The sequence below is a fragment of the Gigantopelta aegis genome, chromosome 9, assembly GCF_016097555.1.
Source record: "Gigantopelta aegis isolate Gae_Host chromosome 9, Gae_host_genome, whole genome shotgun sequence".
NCBI lineage: Eukaryota > Metazoa > Mollusca > Gastropoda > Neomphalida > Peltospiridae > Gigantopelta > Gigantopelta aegis.
Genome location: NC_054707.1, coordinates 110,304 through 135,804, shown reverse-complemented (window position 1 = coordinate 135,804; position 25,501 = coordinate 110,304). Strand labels below are relative to the sequence as shown.

Genomic DNA, 25,501 nt, shown 5'->3' with positions numbered 1-25,501 from the left:
TAACGCACTAATCTTCCACATTTCCTTTTCCAGTCGTCGGTGTTTACAAACACGGCTCAATATGCACTTATTTAATAGTATTCAACCCCAAACCCGATATTATTCTAGTATAATAATTTTCTTAGTAGTTAGTATTTCACCATATAGCGCTGACAGTGACACAATTTTAAAATTTTCCGAAAAAGACTTCATAAAATACAGGTGTAGTTTTCTATTTATTTATTTATTCCAGTTTTCAGAGTTTAGGCCTATTCGTTATTAGTTATTAATTTTTTTTAAATCGCAAACGTATGGGCATGAGTTCCTTATTTTCCCCATAACGATTTTAAAGAAATATTTGTTAGAATTAGTTTAAGGTTAGGGTTAGCGATAGTTATATAAAATAGCTTTTAAAACAATCTGTTCTATAAAACCAACATAATGTTTATATTTCGTAATCCAGGCCTAGCACTACGTCGTTTGTAGTAGTGGGGAAAATACGGAACTCTTTCCAACAGACAATTGTTATCCAAATAGCTACCTTTTTATTAGTATTTCAACACTTCAAATGAGCACTAAATTGGCCCCTAAGTAGCACAATTTACTGCATGTGCGTCAAAAACGAGCATACAGCAGACGTAAATATTGTTAATTACATAATCTGTTTTGGTGAGTGCAACACAACTGGTCAAGGGCCATGGTATGTGTTTTCCTGTCTGTGCTGCATTAGGAAAAATATAGCGGGTTTCCTCTGATGACTTAAGAGTCGTAATTACCAAATGCTTGATATCCAATAGCCGATGATTATTTAATCAATGTGCTCTAGTGGTGTTGTTAAACAAAGCAAAGTTTTCACTAGCTATAATATTTCTAAAATTAGAAAAATGTATCTATTTTTTAAATTTTAGAGCATGTAATTTAAATTTATCCTTCATATTCTGGCAGAAACCCTGATTTTTCTCAAGTAAAGGTTAGTAACCCAAAGGCCAGTCTTCGTTTAAAAGTATACATGTTAAATGCTTGTCAGTATACCCTTTCCTGCTTTCTCTGTCGTAATCACGAAAAAGTGACCAATATTATTAGGTCTGGTAATATATATATATGCTAGATAGAAAATCATCTGTTAAAGATAAAAATATGAATAAAGATGGGAATTATTTTGAACATGTTACATAATTGTTGACAAACACTCCCCTCCCTCCCCTGTAGCATTTCACAATGCATCCCATGATAACCCAGGGAACATTTTGTTTTAAAACATTTGATTAGCAACAGTTGGTGATCAGTTAAAATTTGTATAGCGAATAGCGTGGCGACACTGAATGTTTTCCCTTGTATCCCCCTTTCTCTCCCAGAGCATTACATAATTGTTGAACAGCTTGACCCTTATGTACAGTGTATTTAGTTACAAAAGAATTGGGGAAAAGTAATATATATTTTTTCTAGCTAGATAAAAATGGAACATCTTAGCTGGTGGGGCCATTGCCTTCTTGCCCATCTGCCTCCAGTAATTATGGCTGGGTACATGTTTTTACTTGTTTGAACTTTACAAAAATATATTTTTAAAGCTTGTGTTAATGGTGTTACTAACATGTTGTTTGTTTTGTTGTTTCAGAGGTCATGTTATTAATATGTTTAAAGAAACACATTATTTGTTATGTTGTTTTAGAGGCTGTGTTATTAATATGTTTAACACATTATTTGTTATGTTGTTTCAGAGGCTGTGTTATTAATATGTTTAACACGTTATTTGTTTTGTTGTTTCAGAGGTCGTGTTATTAATATGTTTAACCATGCATATGAAGGCTACCTGAAACATGCCTATCCATATGATGAACTTCAACCTTTGACCTGCAATGGGCACGATACTTGGGGAAGGTAAGTTTTTACCTAAATGTGTTTTTACCATGGAGTTAACAATAAACTAACTTAAAGTACATACCGGTAGATATCAAAGCTTTGTCAGTTTGCACAGATCTTGATGAATCCCTGAATTTTATGGTTGTGCTTGGAAAATGTCTTAATTTACATTTAAATATTTATATGGATTTTATGCTTACCAGTGTTTGGGTTTTATATATACTCTTCAAAAGAAGAAACGCAAAACCACATTGTCGTAACATTTGGAGAATTGATTTAATTATTGAATGGTGAGTCCGATAATTACCAAATGTTGCAGAATTGTTCACAATTCACTCTAGTCCATTGTGAGTAAGTGATAGGACACACCACCAAGGTCAAGGTCATCTGGAGTCAATACCGGGTGTGGCCTCCGCGTGTGTTGACAACTGCCTGGCACCGCCTGCCCATTGAAGCAACCAGAGTACGGATAACGTCCCGGGGGATGGTGGCCCACTCGGCCTGCAAGGCTGCTGCCAGCTCGGGCAGGGTCTGGGGCTGTGGTTGTCGCTGTCGGAGGCGTCGGTCCAACTCGTCCCATAGATACTCAATTGGGTTCAAATCCGGTGATATCGATGGCCAAGGAAGGACATTAATGTTGTTCTGTAGGAAAGCCGTTGTGAGACGTGCTGTGTGAGGCCTGGCGTTGTCATGTTGGAACACTGCGTTGGCGTTGGCCATAACTGGAACGATGTGTGGCCGGAGGATCTGGTCAGTGTAGCCCTGTGCATTCAGGTTGCCCTGCACGTGGACCAGGTCAGTTCTGCCAGTGTGTGAGATGGCTGCCCACACCATGACACTACCCCCGCCGAATCTGTCCACTTCCTGCACGCAGTTTGCCGCATAACGTTCACCACGACGCCTATACACGCGACATCTTCCATCATGACGTCGGAGCAGAAATCGGGACTCGTCACTGAACCACACCGGTCTCCATCGCAGTTGAGGCCATTGTCGATGAATCTGGCACCACTGCAGTCGGAGTCGACGGTGTTGTGGTGTTAAGATGACACCTCGAACTGGACGTCTGGCACGAATTCCTACCTCACGTAGGCGGTTCCGTACGGTCTGGTCGGATATCCTGCGCAAACCTGGTATTGCTGCAGCTGTGGAGGTGGCAGTAGTCAATCGTTCCCGAAGGTGGCGTACCCGGATGTAGCGGTCCTGCCCGGGGGTAGTGACCCGTGGTCGACCGGATCTAGGGAGGTCACGTGTTGATCCATGTTGCTGGTAACGGTCCCACAGTCTGGAGATGGTGCTTGGGGACACATGGAATGCCCTGGCAACGGCCGTTCTGGATTCGCCTGCGTCTAGTCGGCCGATGGCATTGTTTCTCTGCGGTTCACTGAGACGTGGCATGTCCTGGATTGTCAACTGTCGGCCAGATACAGAGGCCAGGCAAGCGAACACCCTGCACTTTTATACTGTCGGTGTTCATGTTGCACGTGCAGACAACGCACGTGCAGTGGTGACATGGTTTGCACGTGGCTGCGTTTTTGCGAATATTCACATTTTGGAACTTTATTGTACAGTAGCTGCGTTTTATCGAATGTAACCGTGGGAATGTGTTTGGGACATGCAATGACCTTATATTCACAAAGCATGAACCGGTAGGAAACATAAAATCGGAGTTATAACCCATTTGTACCCTTTTGCGTTTCTTTTTTTGAAGAGTATATATTCAGTTCAAGTATGCAGAAATTACCCTGAATTTTCAAGAGATAAAATAATGATAAATTTAGCACACTGTTGAAAATAAATTTAATCCAAGCATACGTTTCATAGATTTTTTGTTTTTTAATTTAAAAATGTGATGAAACATATTCAGCCAGATCGATGCCAGTCTGCATAAAGATTGGGAATATCACATTCATTAAAAAAAAAACAGTTGAGGGGGATAAAAGCTGAGTGAATATGTAGGTTTGTTTTTCGGCAAGTCACATGCGTGTGCTGTCTATTTTATGTTTTCTGAAATGTTTAGTAGTTACGGATCCAAGGGGAGGGTGCTGGGTATACACATATACCAACGTTCAAAGTGTTTGGACCTCCACCCCCCCCCCCTCCCCCCCAACCAGTGTTTAACAGATGAAATAATGCCTTTGAAATGTGTTGGTTTTTAGTGGGAAACATAATAAATTAGTTATTTTTTAATACTGGAAATGGTCTTATTAAACTTTGCACCCCTCCCTAGAAATACCTTGCATCAGTCCCTGTTTAGTATTGTGTTGTGTTCACAATTTCTAAAATATATAATATGTTGTGGTTTGCTTATAATTAATGAAATATTTGACTTTGTTTTTCTTTATGATATCTGAAATGTGATATGTCTATAATTTTTAAAATGTTTGATTTGGTTTGTTGTTTATAATTTCTTAAATGGTTAACATGTTGGTATGTGTTTATAATATTTGAAATGTTTGACCTGGTCTCTTTGTAATATTTCTTTCAGTTATTCGTTGACGTTGATTGATGCGCTCGACACGCTGATCATCATGGGAAACAACTCTGAGTTCCGCCGCATTGCGCAGGTGCTCATCGATAACTCGGCAGATTTGTTCGACCTCGACATCAATGCGTCCGTGTTTGAAACTAATATCAGAGGTGTCTTTAACTTAGATATTGCATATACCAGGGCTCGAAACGGCCTATGGCCAGGTCGCCAAATGTGACGAATGTCCTGTTTCGGCGACTTAAATATTAACAAAAAATAATGGCGTTAGTCGCCCAAATAATATTATCTTCTTCATATGAGCCACTATTACTATTTGTATTCCGCATAAAATCATACTCGTGGTTCACTTACCAACACTTACCATAACTCTGAGGTGTGTTTACATGTTGTACATGTATGTATCACTGCGTGTGTTTGAAATCAATTTTAGATGTATGTCTAGACATCTCACATAGACCTACATAGCTCTATCAGATATGTAAACAACATAATGGCTGTAAACATTTGTTCAGTGCCACTAAAGTTAAAAATCTTCAATTTCTATTAAAAAAGAAAAAAAATGTATTCAATTTCTTTCTTCTTTTGTTTTCAATGACTCTTAGGTTTAGATAAATTATGTGCTATCAGTATTGTCTCGTTAGACAATACTGCCAAAATACTGTAAAAGATGTGCTAAGTTTGTCCAGTATCAGTACAGTGAAAAACACTGACTAGAGAATTTTGAAGCTATCTAAGGGCTACGATATTCTGACACTGTAAAACTGTCATAGGCTATGACACCTTAAGACACACATCATAGTGATATCATAACCTACAATAGTTTTACGATATTATAGCACTAAGATAGCTTAAAAAATATGGGTCCTATTAACCAACAAGAGTTTGTCAGTTATATATGGTAGTTGTAGGTGGTTTGAGAGTTTGTCAATTATTTATTGTAGTTGTGGGTGGTTTGAGAGTTTGTCAGTTATATATTGTAGTTGTGGGTGGTTTGAGAGTTTGTCAATTGTATATTGTAGTTGTGGGTGGTTTGAGAGTTTGTCAATTGTATATTGTAGTTGTGGGTGGTTTGAGAGTTTGTCAATTGTATATTGTAGTTGTGGGTGGTTTGAGAGTTTGTCAATTGTATATTGTAGTTGTGGGTGGTTTGAGAGTTTGTCAATTGTATATTGTAGTTGTGGGTGGTTTGAGAGTTTGTCAATTGTATATTGTAGTTGTGGGTGGTTTGAGAGTTTGTCAGTTATTTATTGTAGTTGTGGGTGGTTTGAGAGTTTGTCAATTGTATATTGTAGTTGTGGGTGGTTTGAGAGTTTGTCAATTATTTATTGTAGTTGTGGGTAGTTTGAGAGTTTGTCAATTGTATATTGTAGTTGTGGGTGGTTTGAGAGTTTGTCAATTGTATATTGTAGTTGTGGGTGGTTTGAGTGTTTGTCAATTGTATATTGTAGTTGTGGGTGGTTTGAGAGTTTGTCAATTGTATATTGTAGTTGTGGGTGGTTTGAGAGTTTGTCAATTGTATATTGTAGTTGTGGGTGGTTTGAAAGTTTGTCAGTTATTTATTGTAGTTGTGGGTGGTTTGAGAGTTTGTCAATTATTTATTGTAGTTGTGGGTGGTTTGAGAGTACTTGTATATTGTAGCTGTGGGTGGTTTGAGAGTTTGTCACTTGTATATTGTAGCTGTGGGTGGTTTGAGATTTGTCACTTGTATATTGTAGCTGTGGGTGGTTTGAGATTTGTCAATTATATATTGTAGTTGTGGGTGGTTTGAGAGTTTGTCACTTGTATATTGTAGCTGTGGGTGGTTTGAGATTTGTCAATTATATATTGTAGTTGTGGGTGGTTTGCTGTCGGCTCATTTGTTCCAGCTCCGAGCTGGGATGGTGCTTGAACCGGGGTGGCCATGTTCTGGACCACTGCTACGCATGGCAGAGAATATAGCGAGAAAGCTTCTTCCAGGTAACGCTTTATGGCAGAGAATATAGCGAGAAAGCTTCTTCCAGGTAACGCTTTATGGCAGAGAATATAGCGAGAAAGCTTCTTCCAGGTAACGCTTTATGGCAGAGAATATAGCGAGAAAGCTTCTTCCAGGTAACGCTTTATGGCAGAGAATATAGCGAGAAAGCTTCCTCCAGGTAACGCTTTATGGCAGAGAATATAGCGAGAAAGCTTCCTCCAGGTAACGCTTTATGGCAGAGAATATAGCGAGAAAGCTTCTTCCAGGTAACGCTTTATGGCAGAGAATATAGCGAGAAAGCTTCTTCCAGGTAACGCTTTATGGCAGAGAATATAGCGAGAAAGCTTCTTCCAGGTAACGCTTTATGGCAGAGAATATAGCGAGAAAGCTTCTTCCAGGTAACGCTTTATGGCAGAGAATATAGCGAGAAAGCTTCTACCAGGTAACGCTTTATGGCAGAGAATATAGCGAGAAAGCTTCTACCAGGTAACGCTTCATGGCAGAGAATATAGCGAGAAAGCTTCTACCAGGTAACGCTTCATGGCAGAGAATATAGCGAGAAAGCTTCTTCCAGGTAACGCTTCATGGCAGAGAATATAGCGAGAAAGCTTCTTCCAGGTAACGCTTCATGGCAGAGAATATAGCGAGAAAACTTCCTCCAGGTAACGCTTTATGGCAGAGAATATAGCGAGAAAGCTTCTACCAGGTAACGCTTCATGGCAGAGAATATAGCGAGAAAGCTTCTTCCAGGTAACGCTTTATGGCAGAGAATATAGCGAGAAAGCTTCTTCCAGGTAACGCTTTATGGCAGAGAATATAGCGAGAAAGCTTCTTCCAGGTAACGCTTCATGGCAGAGAATATAGCGAGAAAACTTCTTCCAGGTAACGCTTCATGGCAGAGAATATAGCGAGAAAACTTCTACCAGGTAACGTTTCCTGTCATTGTGTCATTATACATGTATTGTTTTACATCATCACACCAGATGACATCATGTGGGTTAGAGGGCGGGGTTGGACAGAGTAGCCCACTCGTTAGCTTCATGCTATTAAACCATATGTCTGAGGCCGTATAACTGTGGAGAAATATGTTTGGTCCATCCAAGATCGATCCCTGTAAGTGAGCCCATTGGGCTATTTCTCATTCCAGCCAGTGCCTCACGACTGGTATATCAAAGTCCTTGGTATGTACTGTCCTGTCTATGAGATGGTGCATATAAAAGATCCCTTGCTACTAATTGAAAATTTAAGCAGATTTTCTCAATAAGACTGATAGAATCACCAAATGTTTGACATCTAACAGCGTATGATGAATAAATCAATGTGTTGTAGTGATGTCATTAAACAAAACAAACATATATTTTTAATTTTTTTAAAATAAAATATTTCTTTTTTTCCTGTGGATTAATTTTTACTTATTGGTGTTCAGTTTCTTACAGGTACACATAATACGTATTACACAGATTAATTTTACATTTCAGCATTTGACACCCCGACTGGTATGCCATACGGGACAGTAAACCTTCGCCATGGAGTTCCTCGAGGGGAGACAACTGTGACATGCACCGCTGGTGTGGGGACGTTTATTATAGAGTTTGGTTCTCTGAGCCGACTCACCGGGGATCCGGTCTTCGAAAAGGTGGCAATGAGAGCTCTCCGGGCATTGTGGGATGCTCGGTCGGAACTGGGACTCGTAAGTTTAGGATATCTGTAGTTATAACAAACTGAGGCAGAATCTAGCTTTGTCAGTTGAGCGCTCACTCACATGAGCAGATCTTGACCTTAACTTTTTTTAGTAGCCCGGTGGGCTACCAGGTTTTAAAATCTGGTAGCTCTCAGTAAAAATTGGAAGCCCAACAATTTTAATAAATTTAAAAAAGAGAGAAAAAGGCAAAATCAGTAACTTTTATTTAAACATGTTATTTTAGGTGGGTTGTTTTAGATGTTTAAGCCCGGCGGACTACTGGGTTAAACATGTTATTTTAGGTGGGTTTTTAGATGTTTAAGCACGGCGGACTACTGGGTTAAACATGTTATTTTAGGTGGGTTTTTTAGATGTTTAAGCCCGGCGGACTACTAGGTTAAACATGTTATTTTAGGTGGGTTTTTAGATGTTTAAGCCCGGCGGACTACTGGGTTAAACATGTTATTTTAGGTGGGTTTTTTAGCTGTTTAAGCACGGTGGACTAGATTAGTTTATCTGTGTTTATGACAAACCTCTCTATGTCGTAAGAGGGTGGGATGTAGCACTGTGGTAATGTATGCGTTGTCAGTCTAGGATCAATCGCCATCAGTGGGCCAATTGTGTTATTTCTCATTCCAGCCAGTGCTCCACAACTGATGTAGCAAATGCCATGGTATATATTATCCTGTCTGTGGGATGGTGATATAAAAGATCCCTTGCTAGTAATTATGGCAGAAGAATGTTTCCTCTCTCCTTATTTGTGTGTTCCTTAACCATATGTCCAACTAGCAAGATATCTTCTTTAATGCTTTATTTTGGTCATATGAAATTACAACAAAGACAAAAAACATTAATTTATTTGTTTTTTTTAAGTATGACTTTTGGTTTTGAAGAGCTTGTGAGAACTAATTAAAACTTTTATCATGAAATGTTGTTTTGTGTCATGACAGAAAATTTAGAAACAAGATAAAAAGTAAATTCAAATGTCTACGTTGTGTTATAAGATATGACTTGTGTCATCACCTACATGTAGGCCTCACATCCACAGCTACGTCACGGAACTGCTTCCTGACTTGATTTACATACTCATACAGTGTACCTGAAATAAACAGGAATAATACTTCATGTTTCCGCTGAGATGTATCGAGTGACAGGAGACGTTACTGAGATGTATCGAGTGACAGGAGACGTTGCTGAGTTGTATCGAGTGACAGGAGACGTTACTGAGTTGTGTCGAGTGACAGGAGACGTTACTGAGATGTATCGAGTGACAGGAGACGTTGCTGAGTTGTGTCGAGTGACAGGAGACGTTACTGAGTTGTGTCGAGTGACAGGAGACGTTACTGAGTTGTGTCGAGTGACAGGAGACGTTAATGAGTTGTGTCGAGTGACAGGAGACGTTACTGAGTTGTGTCGAGTGACATGAGACGTTACTGAGTTGTGTCGAGTGACAGGAGACGTTACTGAGTTGTGTCGAGTGACAGGAGACGTTACTGAGTTGTATCGAGTGACAGGAGACGTTACTGAGTTGTATCGAGTGACAGGAGACGTTACTGAGTTGTATCGAGTGACAGGAGACGTTACTGAGTTGTATCGAGTGACAGGAGACGTTACTGAGTTGTATCGAATGAAAGGAGACGTTACTGAGTTGTATCGAGTGACAGGAGACGTTACTGAGTTGTATCGAGTGACATGGGGCGTTACTGAGTTGTATCGAGTGACATGGGACGTTACTGAGTTGTATCGAGTGACAGGAGACGTTACTGAGTTGTATCGAGTGACAGGAGACGTTACTGAGTTGTATCGAGTGACAGGAGACGTTACTGAGTTGTATCGAGTGACAGGGGACGTTACTGAGTTGTATCGAGTGACAGGAGACGTTACTGAGTTGTGTCACTGAGTTGTGTTACGCAGTTGTGTTTCTTGTTGGGGCGTAGCCCAGTGGTAAAGTGTTCGCCTGATGCACGGTCGGTCTAGGATCAATCCCCATCAGTGGGCACTTTTGCTATTTCTCATACCATGACTGGTATATCTAAGGCTGTGGTATGTGCTATCCTGTCTGTGGGATGGTACATATAAAAGATCCCCACAACTGGTATATCCAAGGCTGTGGTATGTGCTATCCTGTCTGTGGGATGGTACATATAAAAGATCCCCACAACTGATATATCCAAGGCTGTGGTATGTGCTATCCTGTCTGTGGGATGGTACATATAAAAGATCCCCACAACTGGTATATCCAAGGCTGTGGTATGTGCTATCCTGTCTGTGGGATGGTACATATAAAAGATCCCCACAACTGGTATATCCAAGGCTGTGGTATGTGCTATCCTGTCTGGGATGGTACATATAAAAGATCCCCACAACTGGTATATCCAAGGCTGTGGTATGTGCTATCCTGTCTGTGGGATGGTACATATAAAAGATCCCCACAACTGGTATATCCAAGGCTGTGGTATGTGCTATCCTGTCTGTGGGATGGTACATATAAAAGATCCCTTGCTACTTGTGAAAAAATGTAGCAGGTTTTCTCTAAGACTAAATGTAAAAATTACAAAATGTTTGACATCCAGTAGCCAGTGATTAATACATCAATGTGCTCTAGTGGTGTCGTTAAACTAAACAAGTAGCCAGTGATTAATACATCAATGTGCTCTAGTGGTGTCGTTAAACTAAACAAACTTTACCTTTAACATGTTGTAGGTTGGTAACCATGTGGACGTTACTTGTTGTAGGTTGGTAACCATGTGGACGTGTCAGACGGGAAATGGACGGCACTAGATTCGGGAGTCGGTGGCGGAATAGACTCGTACTTTGAGTATCTCGTTAAAGGGTCGATCATGTTTCAAATCCCAGAACTGCTGCAGATGTACCGAGGTAATCACTGACAGAGACCAGAGCTTCAGTTTGCTGCTGTCCTTGTTAAAACGTTCCCCACTAAGAGAGCTCTTTAGGGCTGGGATCTAGCTTAGTCGGTAGAGCTCTCACCTGAGGTGCTTACGTCATAGGATCGAATCACTTCAGTGGACTAATTCTCCAGTTGGGTTTTTTTTCCCATGCCTGGTTTATACCTATATAAAACAAGTGTATATAAAGATCTCATTGTTAGTGGAGGTATGTAGCTGGTTTCCTCTAAGATTAGATGTCAGAATTACAAAATGTTTGACATCCAGTAGCTGATGATTAATAAATCGATGTTCTATAGTTGTGTCACTAAATAAAATAAATTTTTAACTTTTAATTTCAGAGCCTTTTAATTATTGAAATTAAATATATACAGATATGTTTGGCATTTTCTTTATGTTACAAAATATATAATTATTTGTTTTTGGTTTTACAAAGCATACAAAGCTTGCATTTTTGTTAATTGAGCCGGTGCTACACAACTGGTATATCAAAGGCTGTGGTATATGCTATCCTGTCTGTGGGATGGTGCATATACGTGATTCTTGCTACTAAGGGAAAAATGTTCCAGGTTTCCTCTCTAAGACTATATTTCAAAATTACTCAATGTTTGACTTGAACAATAAATCAGTGTGTTTTACAACAAAACAAACATAAACTGTAACCTGTTTGTTACTTGATCATTTTATTTCATTTGTAGGTTGGTTCTTTTCCTGCTTATATCCAATTAAGGTTTAAGCATATTGTCTTGGGCACACACCTCAGCTATCTGGACTGTCTGTCCAGGACAGAGAGTTGTTGTTAGTGAGATAGAAGATGGTGTGGTGGTCATCGAGTCGTTAAAGTTGTTCTGAGTGGAAGCCAGTATCAGGAGTGGAACCCAATACCTATGAACCTTACTTCCAATGGCGGATCCAGAAAATCCATTTACGAGGGCCTCAGTGACATGAGGTGGAATATCAAGGAAACATTGGGGGAAATTTAGGAAGGGCGGGCCCCTGGGGTCCCCCTCTAGATCCACCTCTGCTTACTTCCAATGGCGTAACCACTATACCACTGAGGCTGGTGTGTTAATTGTTAACTCTGGTCAAAGTTTATTCAGACATGGTTTGACAAAACAACAGTTTCCTTGAAATTATCATTATTTAAACAAAGGGAGCCCACCAGACGATTTACAAAATAATACATTATGATAATCAGATCAGTTTAGAAGAAAAATGCTTAACATGTTATTGAAGACTGGAGTAATTTTGAGTTTCTATCGTGCAGAATACGAGAAGATAATCGAGAAACATCTGAAGCGAGACGACTGGTACATGTGGGCCCACATGAAAAAAGGGGGAATAACTCTTCCTCTGTTCACATCACTCGACTGTTACCTGCCTGGTATTCAGGTAAAACAAACCCTGCTTCGTGTCATTCTCAATTTATTTGTGTAGTTATATTCAGTTTGGTTCCTGGGCACACATCTGTGCTATCTACTTTATTTGTGTAGTTATATTCAGTTTGGTTCCTGGGCACACATCTCTGCTATCTACTTTATTTGTGTAGTTATATTCAGTTTGGTTCCTGGGCACACATCTATGCTATCTACTTTATTTGTGTAGTTATATTCAGTTTGGTTCCTGGGCACACATCTGTGCTATCTACTTTATTTGTGTAGTTATATTCAGTTTGGTTCATGGGCACACATCTCTGCTATCTACTTTATTTGTGTGTTTATATTCAGTTTTGTTCTTGGGCACACATCTATGCCATCTACTTTATTTGTGTAGTTATATTCAGTTTGGTTCATGGGCACAGATCTCTGCTATCTACTTTATTTGTGTAGTTATATTCAGTTTGGTTCCTGGGCACACATCTATGCTATCTACTTTATTTGTGTAGTTATATTCAGTTTGGTTCCTGGGCACACATCTCTGCTATCTACTTTATTTGTGTAGTTATATTCAGTTTGGTTCATGGGCACACATCTCTGCTATCTACTTTATTTGTGTAGTTATATTCAGTTTGGTTTCTGGGCACACATCTCTGCTATCTACTTATTTGTGTAGTTATATTCAGTTTGGTTTCTGGGCACACATCTCTGCTATTTACTTATTTGTGTAGTTATATTCAGTTTGGTTCCTGTGCACACATCTCTGCTATCTACTTATTTGTGTAGTTATATTCAGTTTGGTTCCTGTGCACACATCTCTGCTATCTACTTATTTGTGTAATTGAGACAATCATTGAATGCTGAAGAGTATGTAAACTACAACACATAATTAAGTGTCTTATGTCACCGGTATGTACCGGTACATCGGGGGCAGGATCTAGTGGACCCATTCTCTGATCTAGTCGACCCATTCTCTGATCCAGTCAACCCATTCTCTGATCTAGTCGACCCATTCTCTGATTGGGCCTTTTTCTGTCCCAACCAGTGCACCACGATTGGTTTATCAAAGGCCATGGTATGTTCTGTCCTGTCTGTGAGGAAAATTCATATAAAATATTCCTTGTTGTTGGTAGAAAAATGTAGCAGGTTTCCTCTAACACTTTGTGTAAAAAATTACCAAATGTTTGACATTGAATAAACAAATTTGAACTTTTACAATATACATCAGTAAAGTATAATAATTATGTTCAGTTGTTGTAGGTGATGTTGTTATTTTTGCAGTGTCTTCTTGGGGATATTGATAAAGCGATGAAAACAATCCACAACTTTCACCAGGTGTGGAAGCAGTATGGTTTTACACCTGAGTATTACAACATTCCAAAGTCAGAAGTCCACCACAACAGAGAGGGTTATCCCCTTCGTCCAGGTATATGATTCACTTCGTCCAGGTATATGATTCACTTCGTCCAGGTATATGATTCACTTCGTCCAGGTATGTGATTCACTTCGTCCAGGTATGTGTGTCACTTTGTCCAGGTATGTGTGACACTTCGTCCAGGTATGTGATTCACTTCGTCCAGGTACGTGACTCAGTTTGTACAGGTACATGACTCACTTCGTCCAGGTGTGTGACTCACTTCGTCCAGGTACATGATTCACTTTGTCCAGGTGTGTGATCACTTCATCCAGGTACGTGACTCACTTCGTCCAGGTACGTGACTCACTTCATCCAGGTATGTGACTCACTTCGACCAAGTGTGTGATCACTTCATCCAGGTACGTGACTCACTTCGTCCAGGTGTGTGACTCACTTCTTCCAGGTACATGACTCACTTCGTCCATGTACGTGACTCATTTCATCCAGGTATGTAACTGACAATGAAAACTGGTTATATCTAGTCTTTGTGAAAAGTACAGTAGTCAGTGTTTTAACACTTTTATAAAACATGTTTTCGGTGGGGGTGGGTGGGGGGTGGGGTGGGGGTGGGGGGGAGGGATATACATGTATGTAAAAGCAGTGATATAAAGTTATTTATTACACCTGCAGGCACTCGTAACGGGGAAAATAAAAATCATAATTTCTCATTGAGCAATTATCATGCATTGGTTTAACGTACACTACTATTGGGTGATTTGATGCCAACAATCCAATCACCTTGGTACTAGCACACACAATGACGTCACGTAGTTTAAAACTTTAGCATTTACGTCTTTCTGGTTTCAGTGTTAAACTTGTAACAAAATGGTAGTTCATTATAGATTTTTTTTTTACAGAATATATAGAACTTTGATTTTTGAAAATTATCTGTGAACCGTGAATAAAATACAAAGTTAAAGCAATACCCAGCACAGTAAAGTAGTTTACGTCGTTTCTATATACATGGACGTGTAGCCGATATAGGCTGTATCGAAAATAAAGGCTAAAAAAATAACCCAAATAGCTGGGGTAATAAATAGAATAACAAACTCGGTACCAGTTATTATCAAATAAAGCTCGTGACAAGTAAACATTATTTCACTCGGGACATAAATTTGATAATAACTGGGAAGTCGTTTATTATCCTCGATATAATTTCAAGGACTGAAATAGTTTCATGTTATCAGTTATCGTCATATTGTTGACAGAAATCTTTGACTTGGAACTCGGTTAAAGTGAAGTGTATCTTGTTTTCTTACAGGTCAAGGTGTATGAGGTATATTCTGATGTTTTCTTTTACAGAGCTGATAGAGAGTGTCGTGTATTTATATCAAGCTACCAAGGATCCGTATTTGCTGGAGATCGGTATCGACATCCTCGAGTCTATAGAACACAGTGCCAAGACATCATGCGGCTATGCAACAGTAAGTTCTAGTACTATTTTACAACACAGGTAGTTGTTAGTGGTTGCTGGTAACCACAGTCTTTGCAATTTAGAAAATCGCCTCAGCAAAAAAACAAAAACATTAAGGGAACAGTTGTCTGCTCAGATAAAATACAGTTTGCCACACCATTAGTAGTTTTAATTTCATATGTATCAGCATTACAAAAAAAGTTTCCTAGATGTATTGTTTCATCGTGTGAACTCTGTGTGTTTTACTGTCAACTCCAGTGTTAAGTCGGTTTCATTGTCTAATGTGGATGCCATTTGTACGGACCGTTACAGTGTGTGAACTCTGTGTGTTTCAGCTGAAAGACGTGTGACATTACACTTCAGTGTGTATTGTTTCATCGTGTGAACTCTGTGTGTTTCAGCTGAAAGACGTGTGACATTACACTCCAGTGTGTATTGTTTTCATCGTGTGAACTCAGTGTGTGTTTCAGCTGAAAGACGTGTGACATTACACTCCAGTGTGTATTGTTTCAGTATGTGAACTCTGTGTGTTTCAGCTGAAAGACGTGTGACATTACACTCCAGTGTGTATTGTTTCATCGTGTGAACTCTGTGTGTTTCAGCTGAAAGACGTGTGACATTACACTCCAGTGTGTATTGTTTCAGTGTGTGAACTCTGTGTGTTTCAGCTGAAAGACGTGTGACATTACACTCCAGTGTGTATTGTTTCATCGTGTGAACTCTTGTGTGTTTCAGCTGAAAGACGTGTGACATTACACTCCAGTGTGTATTGTTTCAGTATGTGAACTCTGTGTGTTTCAGCTGAAAGACATGTGACATTACACTCCAGTGTGTATTGTTTCATCGTGTGAACTCTGTGTGTTTCAGCTGAAAGACGTGTGACATTACACTCCAGTGTGTATTGTTTCAGTGTGTGAACTGTGTGTTTCAGCTGAAAGACGTGTGACATTACACTTCAGTGTGTATTGTTTCATCGTGTGAACTCTGTGTGTTTCAGCTGAAAGACGTGTGACATTACACTCCAGTGTGTATTGTTTCATCGTGTGAACTCTGTGTGTTTCAACTGAAAGACGTGTGACATTACACTCCAGTGTGTATTGTTTCATCGTGTGAACTCTGTGTGTTTCAGCTGAAAGACGTGTGACATTACACTCCAGTTTGTATTGTTTCAGTGTGTGAACTCTGTGTTTCAGCTGAAAGACGTGTGACATTACACTCCAGTGTGTATTGTTTCATCATGTGAACTCTGTGCGTTTCAGCTGAAAGACGTGTGACATTACACTCCAGTGTGTATTGTTTCATCGTGTGAACTCTGTGTGTTTCAACTGAAAGACGTGTGACATTACACTCCAGTGTGTATTGTTTCATCGTGTGAACTCTGTGTGTTTCAGCTGAAAGACGTGTGACATTACACTCCAGTTTGTATTGTTTCAGTGTGTGAACTCTGTGTGTTTCAGATCAAGGATGTGCGTGATCACCGGCTGGAGGACCGGATGGAGTCGTTCTTCCTGGCGGAGACGGCCAAGTATCTGTACCTGCTGTTTGACAAGGACAACTTCCTGCACAACGCAGGGGGGCGCGGCACCATCATCAACACGCCCAGCGGGGAGTGCATCATCGACACTGGGGGCTACATCTTCAACACGGAGGCCCACCCCCTGGATCTGGCCGCGGTCCACTGCTGCAGTGCCAAGAAGAAGGAGGAGGGTCACATCCTGCAGACGTTCCACGACAACCTCAACCTCCTCGAACTACTCGATATCACACCGCTCAAACAGGCAGCCAGGCTCGGGCACAGGCTGAAGACGAAGAAACAACCGAGGACTGAGAGTCATGGAGATGGGCGACCATTAGATGTAGCTGTAGGGGAGGCACAGACAGATTCACAGAGTGACAATAAAGATCAGGTGGATGGACAGACAATAGATGTATCTGTGAAAGATACACAGACAGATTCACAGAGTGACAGTAAAGATCAGGAGGTCGACAAGTCGGCAGATCCTAATATTATTGTTACAAAGGGAGATTCGTCAGATCACGAAGGTACACAAGGTGTACCAGAAAGTGGTACGCAAGGTGTACCAGGAGAAGAAAAAGCTGTAAATGTTCTTCCCAATGTTCCAAATGCTTCAATAAAACCTGTGACTGTGATGAAAGAGACTCTGGTTAAAACGCCCAACCTTAACGAGAACCCGGCGAAAATCATCATCAGACATGACAAGACTCACAGTCAACGCAGAACGCTGATCAAGCTGGAGGAGAAGACAACTCCTGTAGGGGGCAGCACTCGCGGCCGGCTCGGTCTGGCCAGTCAGCTGATGGACATGCTGGCGAGCCTGACGTCATCATCGGCGGACACGAACACGACACAGCACCCCAGCACCTACCACCTGTACCAGGTGATGAGGCAGTACTCGCTCAACTACTCCACACTCCCTGAACTCTTCCACTGCCCAGCACAGCCATTCCACATGCGCATGTCCGTTCTTGGAGAAATGTTCGAATATCCGTTAAATATATAAAATTGTTATTTATTTTATACTCTTGCTATGGCGATGTTTTTATTTGTAGTCACAACAAGCACTTGATGTTCTACCTCTAACTTACAGACTACATGTATTGCAGGTATGTGTGTAGGAATGTATGCAGGGGCAGGTCTAGACTTTCACATGGGAAGTTTCTAGGGGTGGTTGAGCCATGTTTCCCTGGAGCTTGAGCGAGAGATGGTGGGGTGATGCAGGGTTGATGCACCAGTAACGATCTGTGATCTGTGACGAATTGTAATAAATTCAACATGCATACAACCACATGATATTAATGTGTGTTACCATCAGTAAAACATTGTTATACTGTACAGGTCACAATATTTCACGAGAACACGAGAACTTTAAAATCACAAGAACCGCCAATTGGTTACGCAGTGAACAATTCCATTCTAACATTAAAAGCACCATATATCAGTAATGAAAGTAAAAATCAGTTTGTTTTTGAAGCACCAATGTAGCACAGAACCACCAATGTAGCACAGAACCACCAATGTAGCACAGAACCACCAATGTAGCACAGAACCACCAATGTAGCACAGAACCATAGTTCAAGTGTTTTAGGATTAGGTAGGCCTAACTCATCAGTTACGAGAACTATATTCACATAAAACTCACGTGAACTGACTTCCGGTTACCTAAGATTTTGAAATATTTTTCCTGCTGTACTTGCATTTAATGACCACTGTTAAGATACATTGTAGTGATAAAACTGCATGAGCTGTTGGTGGCGGTTACTCTTTCCTCAACCATTGTCAGTTAAGTGTGCTATGCATATAACGTTTATCAACAATGCATACTAGACCAAGAAATGAATGAATGTTTAACGACACCCCAGCACGAAAAATACATCGGCTATTGGGTGTCAAACTATGGTAATGCAAATAAATAAAGTGATGATCAACATCAATATAAAAATTCAAGGTTTAAACAAAAACAGTGTATCGAACTGTGCAAAAACACAAATATCACAGAATTTTACGGATACTGAATTTTACTCAAAACTTCAATTTTGTGCTGTATTGGCCATTCTCAAAGAGAATGTTACACCCCTGCACCACGGTGAGGTTACAGCACACATAGGGGAGACCAAGAAAGTAAAACACAATCATGGTATTTTAATGGATGGTAACACGGTAAAGCAATATGTTAGTATACTGATGGAAGGAAACAAGGGAACACATCAAATTGTAGACTAAATTTAATTCACAACTAGCGTAGTAATGTCTGTATTTCATACCAAGTTGTAATGTGGGATTGAAAGTCTGTAGTGTTGAATGTGCTGCCTATATGTTCCCAGTCAACTTTTGACAATATGAATTGATTTTTGATGCAGTCATTATTTCTTGTTGCTATCTGTGTGTGTGATCCTTTATTTCTTTCCATCAGTAGATGTACACTGAATTTATTACAAACTTCCTACATGTCATCTTATAGTTATTGTGACTATAACCTCAAGTGCCTGTGTTGTGATATAAACAAGAGTAATTGTTGATTCTTGTGGGGTAGGGTGGGGGCGGGATCTAGCTCAGTCAGTAGAGTGCTCGCATGAGGTGCTTGCATCATAGGATTGAATCACCTTGGTGGACCCATTCTCTGGTTGGGTTTTTTCCCATCCCACCAGTTCCCCATGATTGGCATATCAAAGGTTGTGGTTTGTGATGCCCTGTCTGTGGGAAAGTGCATATAAAACGTTCTTTTCTGCTAATGGAAGTTTGTATCAGATTTCCTCCAAGGCTACATGTCAAACATTGTCACATATTTAACATCCAGTAGCCGATGATTACAGTAATTAATCGGTGTGCTCTAGTGGTGTTGTTAAACAACAAACTTTTAATTTCCATGTGAGCAGTCATGACCTTGTTAAAATATCCTTTTGGCTCTGTCTTGTGCAGACTGCAGCATCTAGGTCAGTCAACAGGATCTTTACCTGAGGTGCTTGTATCATAGGATCAAAACCCCTCTACAGATCCATTATACAGATCCATTCTACAGATCCATTATACAGATCCATTACTGGGGCTTGTAAGACTGGGGCTTTTTTTTTTTTTTTTTTTTTTTTTTTTTGGGGGGGGGGGTATTATTATGATTATTGATGTTGCCACCAGACTAATACTGTGTATATGTAATTGCTGGTTGTTTGTGAGTTTTTCTCTGCAGGTTAGACTGGGGCTTGTTAAACTGGGGCTTGTTAAGACTGGGACTTGTAAGACTGGGGCTTGTAAGACTGGGGCTTGTTAGACTGGGGCTTGTAAGACTGGGGCTTGTTAGACTGGGGCTTGTAAGACTGGGGCTTGTTAGACTGGGGCTTGTAAGACTGGGGCTTGTTAGACTGGGGCTTGTTAGACTGGGGCTTGTAAGACTGGGGCTTGTTAGACTGGGGCTTGTTAGACTGGGGCTTGTAAGACTGGGGCTTGTAAGACTGGGGCTTGTTAGACTGGGGCTTGTAAGACTGGGGCTTGTTAGACTGGGGCTTGTAAGACTGGGGCTTGTTAGACTGGGGCTTGTAAGACTGGGGCTTGTTAGACTGGGGCTTGTTAGACTGGGGCTTGTAAGACTGGGGCTTGTAAGACTGGGGCTTGTAAGACTGGGGCTTGTAAGACTGGGGCTTGTTAGACTGGGGCTTGTAAGACTGGGGCTTGTAAGACTGGGGCTTGTTAGACTGGGGCTTGTAAGACTGAGGCTTGTTAGACTGGGGCTTGTAAGACTGGGGCTTGTTAGACTGGTAGACTGGGGCTTGTTAGACTGGGGCTTGTTAGACTGGGGCTTGTTAGAACTGGGGCTTGTTAGAACTGGGGCTTGTAAGACTGGGGCTTGTAAGACTGGGGCTTGTTAGACTAAGATGGGGGCTTGTTAGACTGGGGCTTGTAAGACTGGGGCTTGTTAGAACTGGGGCTTGTAAGACTGGGGCTTGTTAGACTGGGGCTTGTTAGACTGGGGCTTGTAAGACTGGGGCTTGTTAGACTGGGGCTTGTTAGACTGGGGCTTGTAAGACTGGGGCTTGTTAGACTGGGGCTTGTAAGACTGGGGCTTGTTAGAACTGGGGCTTGTTAGAACTGGGGCTTGTAAGACTGGGGCTTGTAAGACTGGGGCTTGTTAGACTGGGACTTGTTAAGACTGGGACTTGTAAGACTGGGGCTTGTTAGAACTGGGGCTTGTTAGACTGGGGCTTGTAAGACTGGGGCTTGTAAGACTGGGGCTTGTTAGACTGGGGCTTGTAAGACGGGCTTGTAAGACTGGGGCTTGTTAGACTGGGGCTTGTAAGACTGGGGCTTGTTAGACTGGGGCTTGTAAGACTGGGGCTTGTAAGACTGGGGCTTGTTAGACTGGGGCTTGTTAGACTGGGGCTTGTAAGACTGGGGCTTGTTAGACTGGGGCTTGTTAGAACTGGGGCTTGTAAGACTGGGGCTTGTTAGACTGGGGCTTGTTAGACTGGGGCTTGTTAGAACTGGGGCTTGTAAGACTGGGGCTTGTAAGACTGGGGCTTGTTAGACTGGGGCTTGTTAGACTGGGGCTTGTAAGACTAGGGCTTGTTAGACTGGGGCTTGTAAGACTGGGGCTTGTTAGACTGGGGCTTGTTAAGACTGGGGCTTGTAAGACTGGGGCTTGGGGCTTGTAAGACTGGGGCTTGTAAGACTGGGGCTTGTTAGACTGGGGCTTGTTAAACTGGGGCTTGTTAAGACTGGGGCTTGTTAGACTGGGGCTTGTTAGACTGGGGCTTGTAAGACTGGGGCTTGTAAGACTGGGGCTTGTTAGACTGGGGCTTGTTAGACTGGGGCTTGTTAGAACTGGGGCTTGTAAGACTGGGGCTTGTTAGACTGGGGCTTGTAAGACTGGGGCTTGTTAGACTGGGGCTTGTAAGACTGGGGCTTGTTAGACTGGGGCTTGTTAGACTGGGGCTTGTAAGACTGGGGCTTGTAAGACTGGGGCTTGTTAGACTGGGGCTTGTTAGACTGGGGCTTGTAAGACTGGGGCTTGTTAGACTGGGGCTTGTAAGACTGGGGCTTGTTAGAACTGGGGCTTGTTAGAACTGGGCCTTGTTAAGACTGGGGCTCGTCAGACTGGGGCTTGTAAGAAATAGTGCTGGTTTTGCATTTCTGTCATGTGTTCGTATGTGAGTCTATAGTTCTTCCCACAGGGAATGCCATTTTTATACTATGCAATTTATTACAAAATATTTATTTCTGAACTGATTGTTTTCTAAAATAGTAAATTGCATTTTATATTTTAGAAAATTGCATTTTATGTTATTTCCAAAACACTTTTACTTTTGTTGTAGGAGGATGGGACAGACTGTAATTTGTATATGTGTCTGGTTGGTATGTCTGTGTGGTTGGTATGTCTGTGTGGTTGGTATGTCTGTATGGTTGGTATGTCTGAGTGGTTTGTATGTCAGTGTGGTTGCTATGGGGCGGGGGATAGACTGAGTTTTGCCCGAATTAAATGAAAGTGCCCGAATCTGGATTACAACTTTTATTCATATTAGCATTACTGCCAAACAGCTATTTAGTGTTGCAAACGATTCGCTACGCATTTTTATATGGGTTACACCTAATATTTTGGGTAGAACAATGAAAATACATGGTGAAAAGTGTTCAGGCAGTTAATTTTTCCCGAATTCTCTATTGTTGCTGCCCGAATTTGAGGATTTTCTCCGGGACTGGAGGTGGGTAACCGCCTTGCCCCCCTGTCCAGTACACTTATGGTATTCTGTAATATGTATTGTTTGTCAAAAAATAGGGGAGCCCGGGCCCCTTTGGGTCCCCTCCTGAATCCGCTCCTGAGATTTGTATGTTTGTCTGGAAGTTAGAGGTGGTAGTTCTGTAACCCAATCGTGAGTTGTTTAATAATTTAGACTGATCAACTAAAAGTCATCAGAGCTGACCACAAGTACTTGGCCAGATAGAAATTGTCATTAATGTTAACAGAATACTCTCCGTTATAAACTGGCGTTAATACTGGGTCAATTAGGTTAACTGCACGAGCAATTCCAGCAGACAGACTCTGTGCCTAATTATCTTGTTCGTTGAGGACGTGTCCTACATGCAAAAGTAAAGAAATCAAATTTGAACAGTCACCGTCTTGTCCAAGATGGCTTCAGACTGCGTCATAGATATACATGTATAGACATGCGTTAGGGCAGAACCTATATTATATGGGCGGCCTCCGCACGTCGTGTAATGGTTAAACCATCGGACGTAAGGTTGGTTGATACTGGGTTCGCATCCCGGTACCGGCTCCCAAGCAAAGCAAGTTCAACGACTCGGTGCAGGCGCGTGTGCAGAGTAGGGGTGGGTTGGGGAGGGGTCATGAAAAGTATGTCAATCAACCGGCTACATATCCACCTCAGTTTGCGAATGTAAAACCAGCATTAACCTCCGCAAATGGTCACATACAACATGGTTATCCCCATAATGTCACAGATCGTTTGGTAATTTAGTGTCGTAAACTATTATAAATGAAACTTTAATGTATAACTTCGCCCTACCATAATATAACATAATACTGCAAAGTACAAATACATCTTCAGTAATAAGCGTGTATGTTACCGCTGTCAATGGTTTTCGTATAACCATCATATAAACATCATATAACATAAATGTATGTCGCCATGTTCCAATTACTGAAGTGTAAAAATTGTAAATATTAAATACCTTGAATTTTTCTGTTATAATCTTTAAGCAGAAAGGGCGGGATGTAGTCCAGTGGTAAAGCGTTCGCCTGATGTGCGGTCGGTCTGGGATTGTCCCCGTCGGTGGGCCGGTTGGGCTATGTCTCGCTCTAGCTAGATCACCACAACTGGTATACCAAAGGCTGTGGTATGTGCTATCCTGTCTGTGAGATGATGCATATAAAAGATCCCTTGCTACCAATGGACAAATTTAGCGGGTTTCCTCTCTGAGACCAAATATTTGACATCCAATAGCCGATGATTAATAAATCAATGTGCTCTAGTGGTGTTGTTAAACAAAACACACGTTTTAAGTTTAAACAGAATTTTTCTTTAATATATATATCTATGGTTGCTCTCTATCTTGTAAGTTGTAACACGATAGTAGTCTAATTCCATGACATTGTAACCCTGCCAGATCACCCATACACACCTTTTCCCGCGACCTCGTAGATACAGTAAACTTAAAACAGTTTCGGGAATATGTAAGGATATCTTTGAATAGATTTCCTATTTGGAATGATATATAGATTTACATTTGAATTATATTTTCACACACAGTTTCAAATAACTTAAGAAAATTTCCTGAAACGTTACCATAAAAACAGATTCTTTGACATGACGTCAACAATGCTTTGACGTTTTAATATGCTTATTGATGGCAAAGCGATACTACGTACATTCTTCTGAATATAGATTTAACTTCAGAAATTTGCGAACAGAATCGCTGTTTGTCATTTATAATCATATTTATTTAAAACGTGCGTAAATGTAACAACTGTGCTGTTGTAATATCTGTTACAAGCGTGGAGTGGATGTATGCATAGAGGTAAGTGTTTAATTGTCGTTGTTTTCGGAGGGGAGGGGGTCTTTTTTTGTTTGTTTGTTTGTTTGTTTATGAGGACCGTTGAAGTCGGAGGTGGGGGTTCGTGGATCTAGCGATGTTTCAGTGATCAATTATCGATTATTGATCGGTTGGACCCGTCTCCATCGTGATGGTCGATTATAACACTCCATAATCGACGGTTTTGGGAAATGTTATGCAGTTGGTCCTACGACAGTTTGGGTGATGAAACTGATGTAAATATGCTTTTATTTGGTGTTTTTGTGTGTACATAAAGAAAACGGATATTAAGTGTAAAATTAGAAGAAGAAAAAATCCCTGATGACCACAGTGTATGGTTCTAATGATTCAAATATTTCCTGAGTTTCTTCTAACCGATTGATTAATCCAGTGTTGATCAGGTGGTGCAAACCGATTAAGCCTATCACCTATGATTATATATGGAATTCCAACCGATTCACAAAATTAGTCGAACACGGGATTTTATACTGGGGAAAGGTGGGGGGTGGGGGGCACACATTGTCTATGAGGCTACAGGCAAGTATAAAAGGTGGCGGGGACAAAAGAGGTGTAACGGGAGGGGGCATGGCCACTAACTAGGTCAGTGTGTGTAGAGGTGATGTCCCCAACATATTTAAGAACATTTGCAAATGCATTTTTAAATAATGTATCATGTTAACACTCAACGTAGCTAGAATTTTATTATTTGATTTTATTTCTTTTTATGTTTATTTATTTATTTATTATTGTGGGTTTTTATACGCCCGTCTACGATGGGTCGTATTATGGTATTGTATTGTCCTTCCGTTCGTACGTACGTCTGTGTGTTAAAGTTTTTGTGTCCGGACCATATCTTGCATACCGGACCATCAAACCTCAATGTTGGAACAACTTGGGATGGCGATGTGTCGCGTACTAGTAGTATTACTAGGTCACTATGACCTACGTTTCACGGTCTACTGCACATAACAGTAAATCCCTGTCCGGACCATATATTGCATACATATGCATACAGGACCATCAAACCTCAATGTAGGAACAACTTGGAATGGCGGTGTGTCGCTTACTACTAGTATTACTAGGTCACTATGATGGGGGAGGTGAACCTGGGGAGGGTCTTGGCTACGCCAATGTATATAGAGCACATTGGGTTATTAATCACAGACTATTGGATGTCAAACATTTGGTAATTTTGACAAAGTCAACATGAGGGGAAACTTGACTACATTTTCCCATCAGTAGCAAGGGATCTTTTATATGCAGAATAGGACATACCACGGCCTGTGATATACCAGTCGTGGTGAACTAGCTAGAACAAAACATTTCCCCAATGGTCCCACCGATGGGGATCGATCCTAGACCGAC

At 41.0% G+C, this 25,501-nt stretch overlaps 2 protein-coding genes across 2 annotated transcripts; one reads left to right on the top strand and one right to left on the bottom strand.

Annotated features, from left to right (window-relative positions):
- The first annotated feature begins 12 nt into the window (after positions 1-12).
- Positions 13-17,885, top strand: LOC121381103 (ER degradation-enhancing alpha-mannosidase-like protein 2). Its single transcript, XM_041510217.1, has 10 exons — positions 13-201; positions 1,747-1,857; positions 4,328-4,479; positions 6,161-6,286; positions 7,763-7,974; positions 10,701-10,842; positions 12,139-12,263; positions 13,529-13,673; positions 14,967-15,088; positions 16,536-17,885. The coding sequence occupies exons 1-10, from the start codon at positions 62-64 to the stop codon at positions 17,598-17,600; spliced, it is 2,340 nt and encodes a 779-aa protein (XP_041366151.1). The 5' UTR covers positions 13-61; the 3' UTR covers positions 17,601-17,885.
- Positions 17,886-19,696: 1,811 nt separating this feature from the next.
- Positions 19,697-22,732, bottom strand: LOC121380686 (repetitive proline-rich cell wall protein 1-like). The gene is given in 7 exon segments (XM_041509633.1): positions 19,697-20,351; positions 20,415-20,479; positions 20,512-20,707; positions 20,850-20,992; positions 21,071-21,226; positions 21,411-21,604; positions 22,700-22,732. Coding segments are annotated over 7 exon segments (1,326 nt in total). The 3' UTR covers positions 19,697-19,812.
- Positions 22,733-25,501: the final 2,769 nt, after the last annotated feature.

What these genes read in the sequence shown, in the direction of transcription:
- LOC121381103 (XM_041510217.1), top strand. Translation starts at nt 62, where the DNA reads ATGCACTTATTTAATAGTATTCAACCCCAAACCCGATATTATTCTAGT. An exon ending in ACTGCTGCAGATGTACCGAG is followed by an intron (nt 10,843 to 12,138) that starts GTAATCACTGAC and finishes TCTATCGTGCAG; the next exon opens with AATACGAGAAGATAATCGAG. An exon ending in GGGTTATCCCCTTCGTCCAG is followed by an intron (nt 13,674 to 14,966) that starts GTATATGATTCA and finishes TTTCTTTTACAG; the next exon opens with AGCTGATAGAGAGTGTCGTG.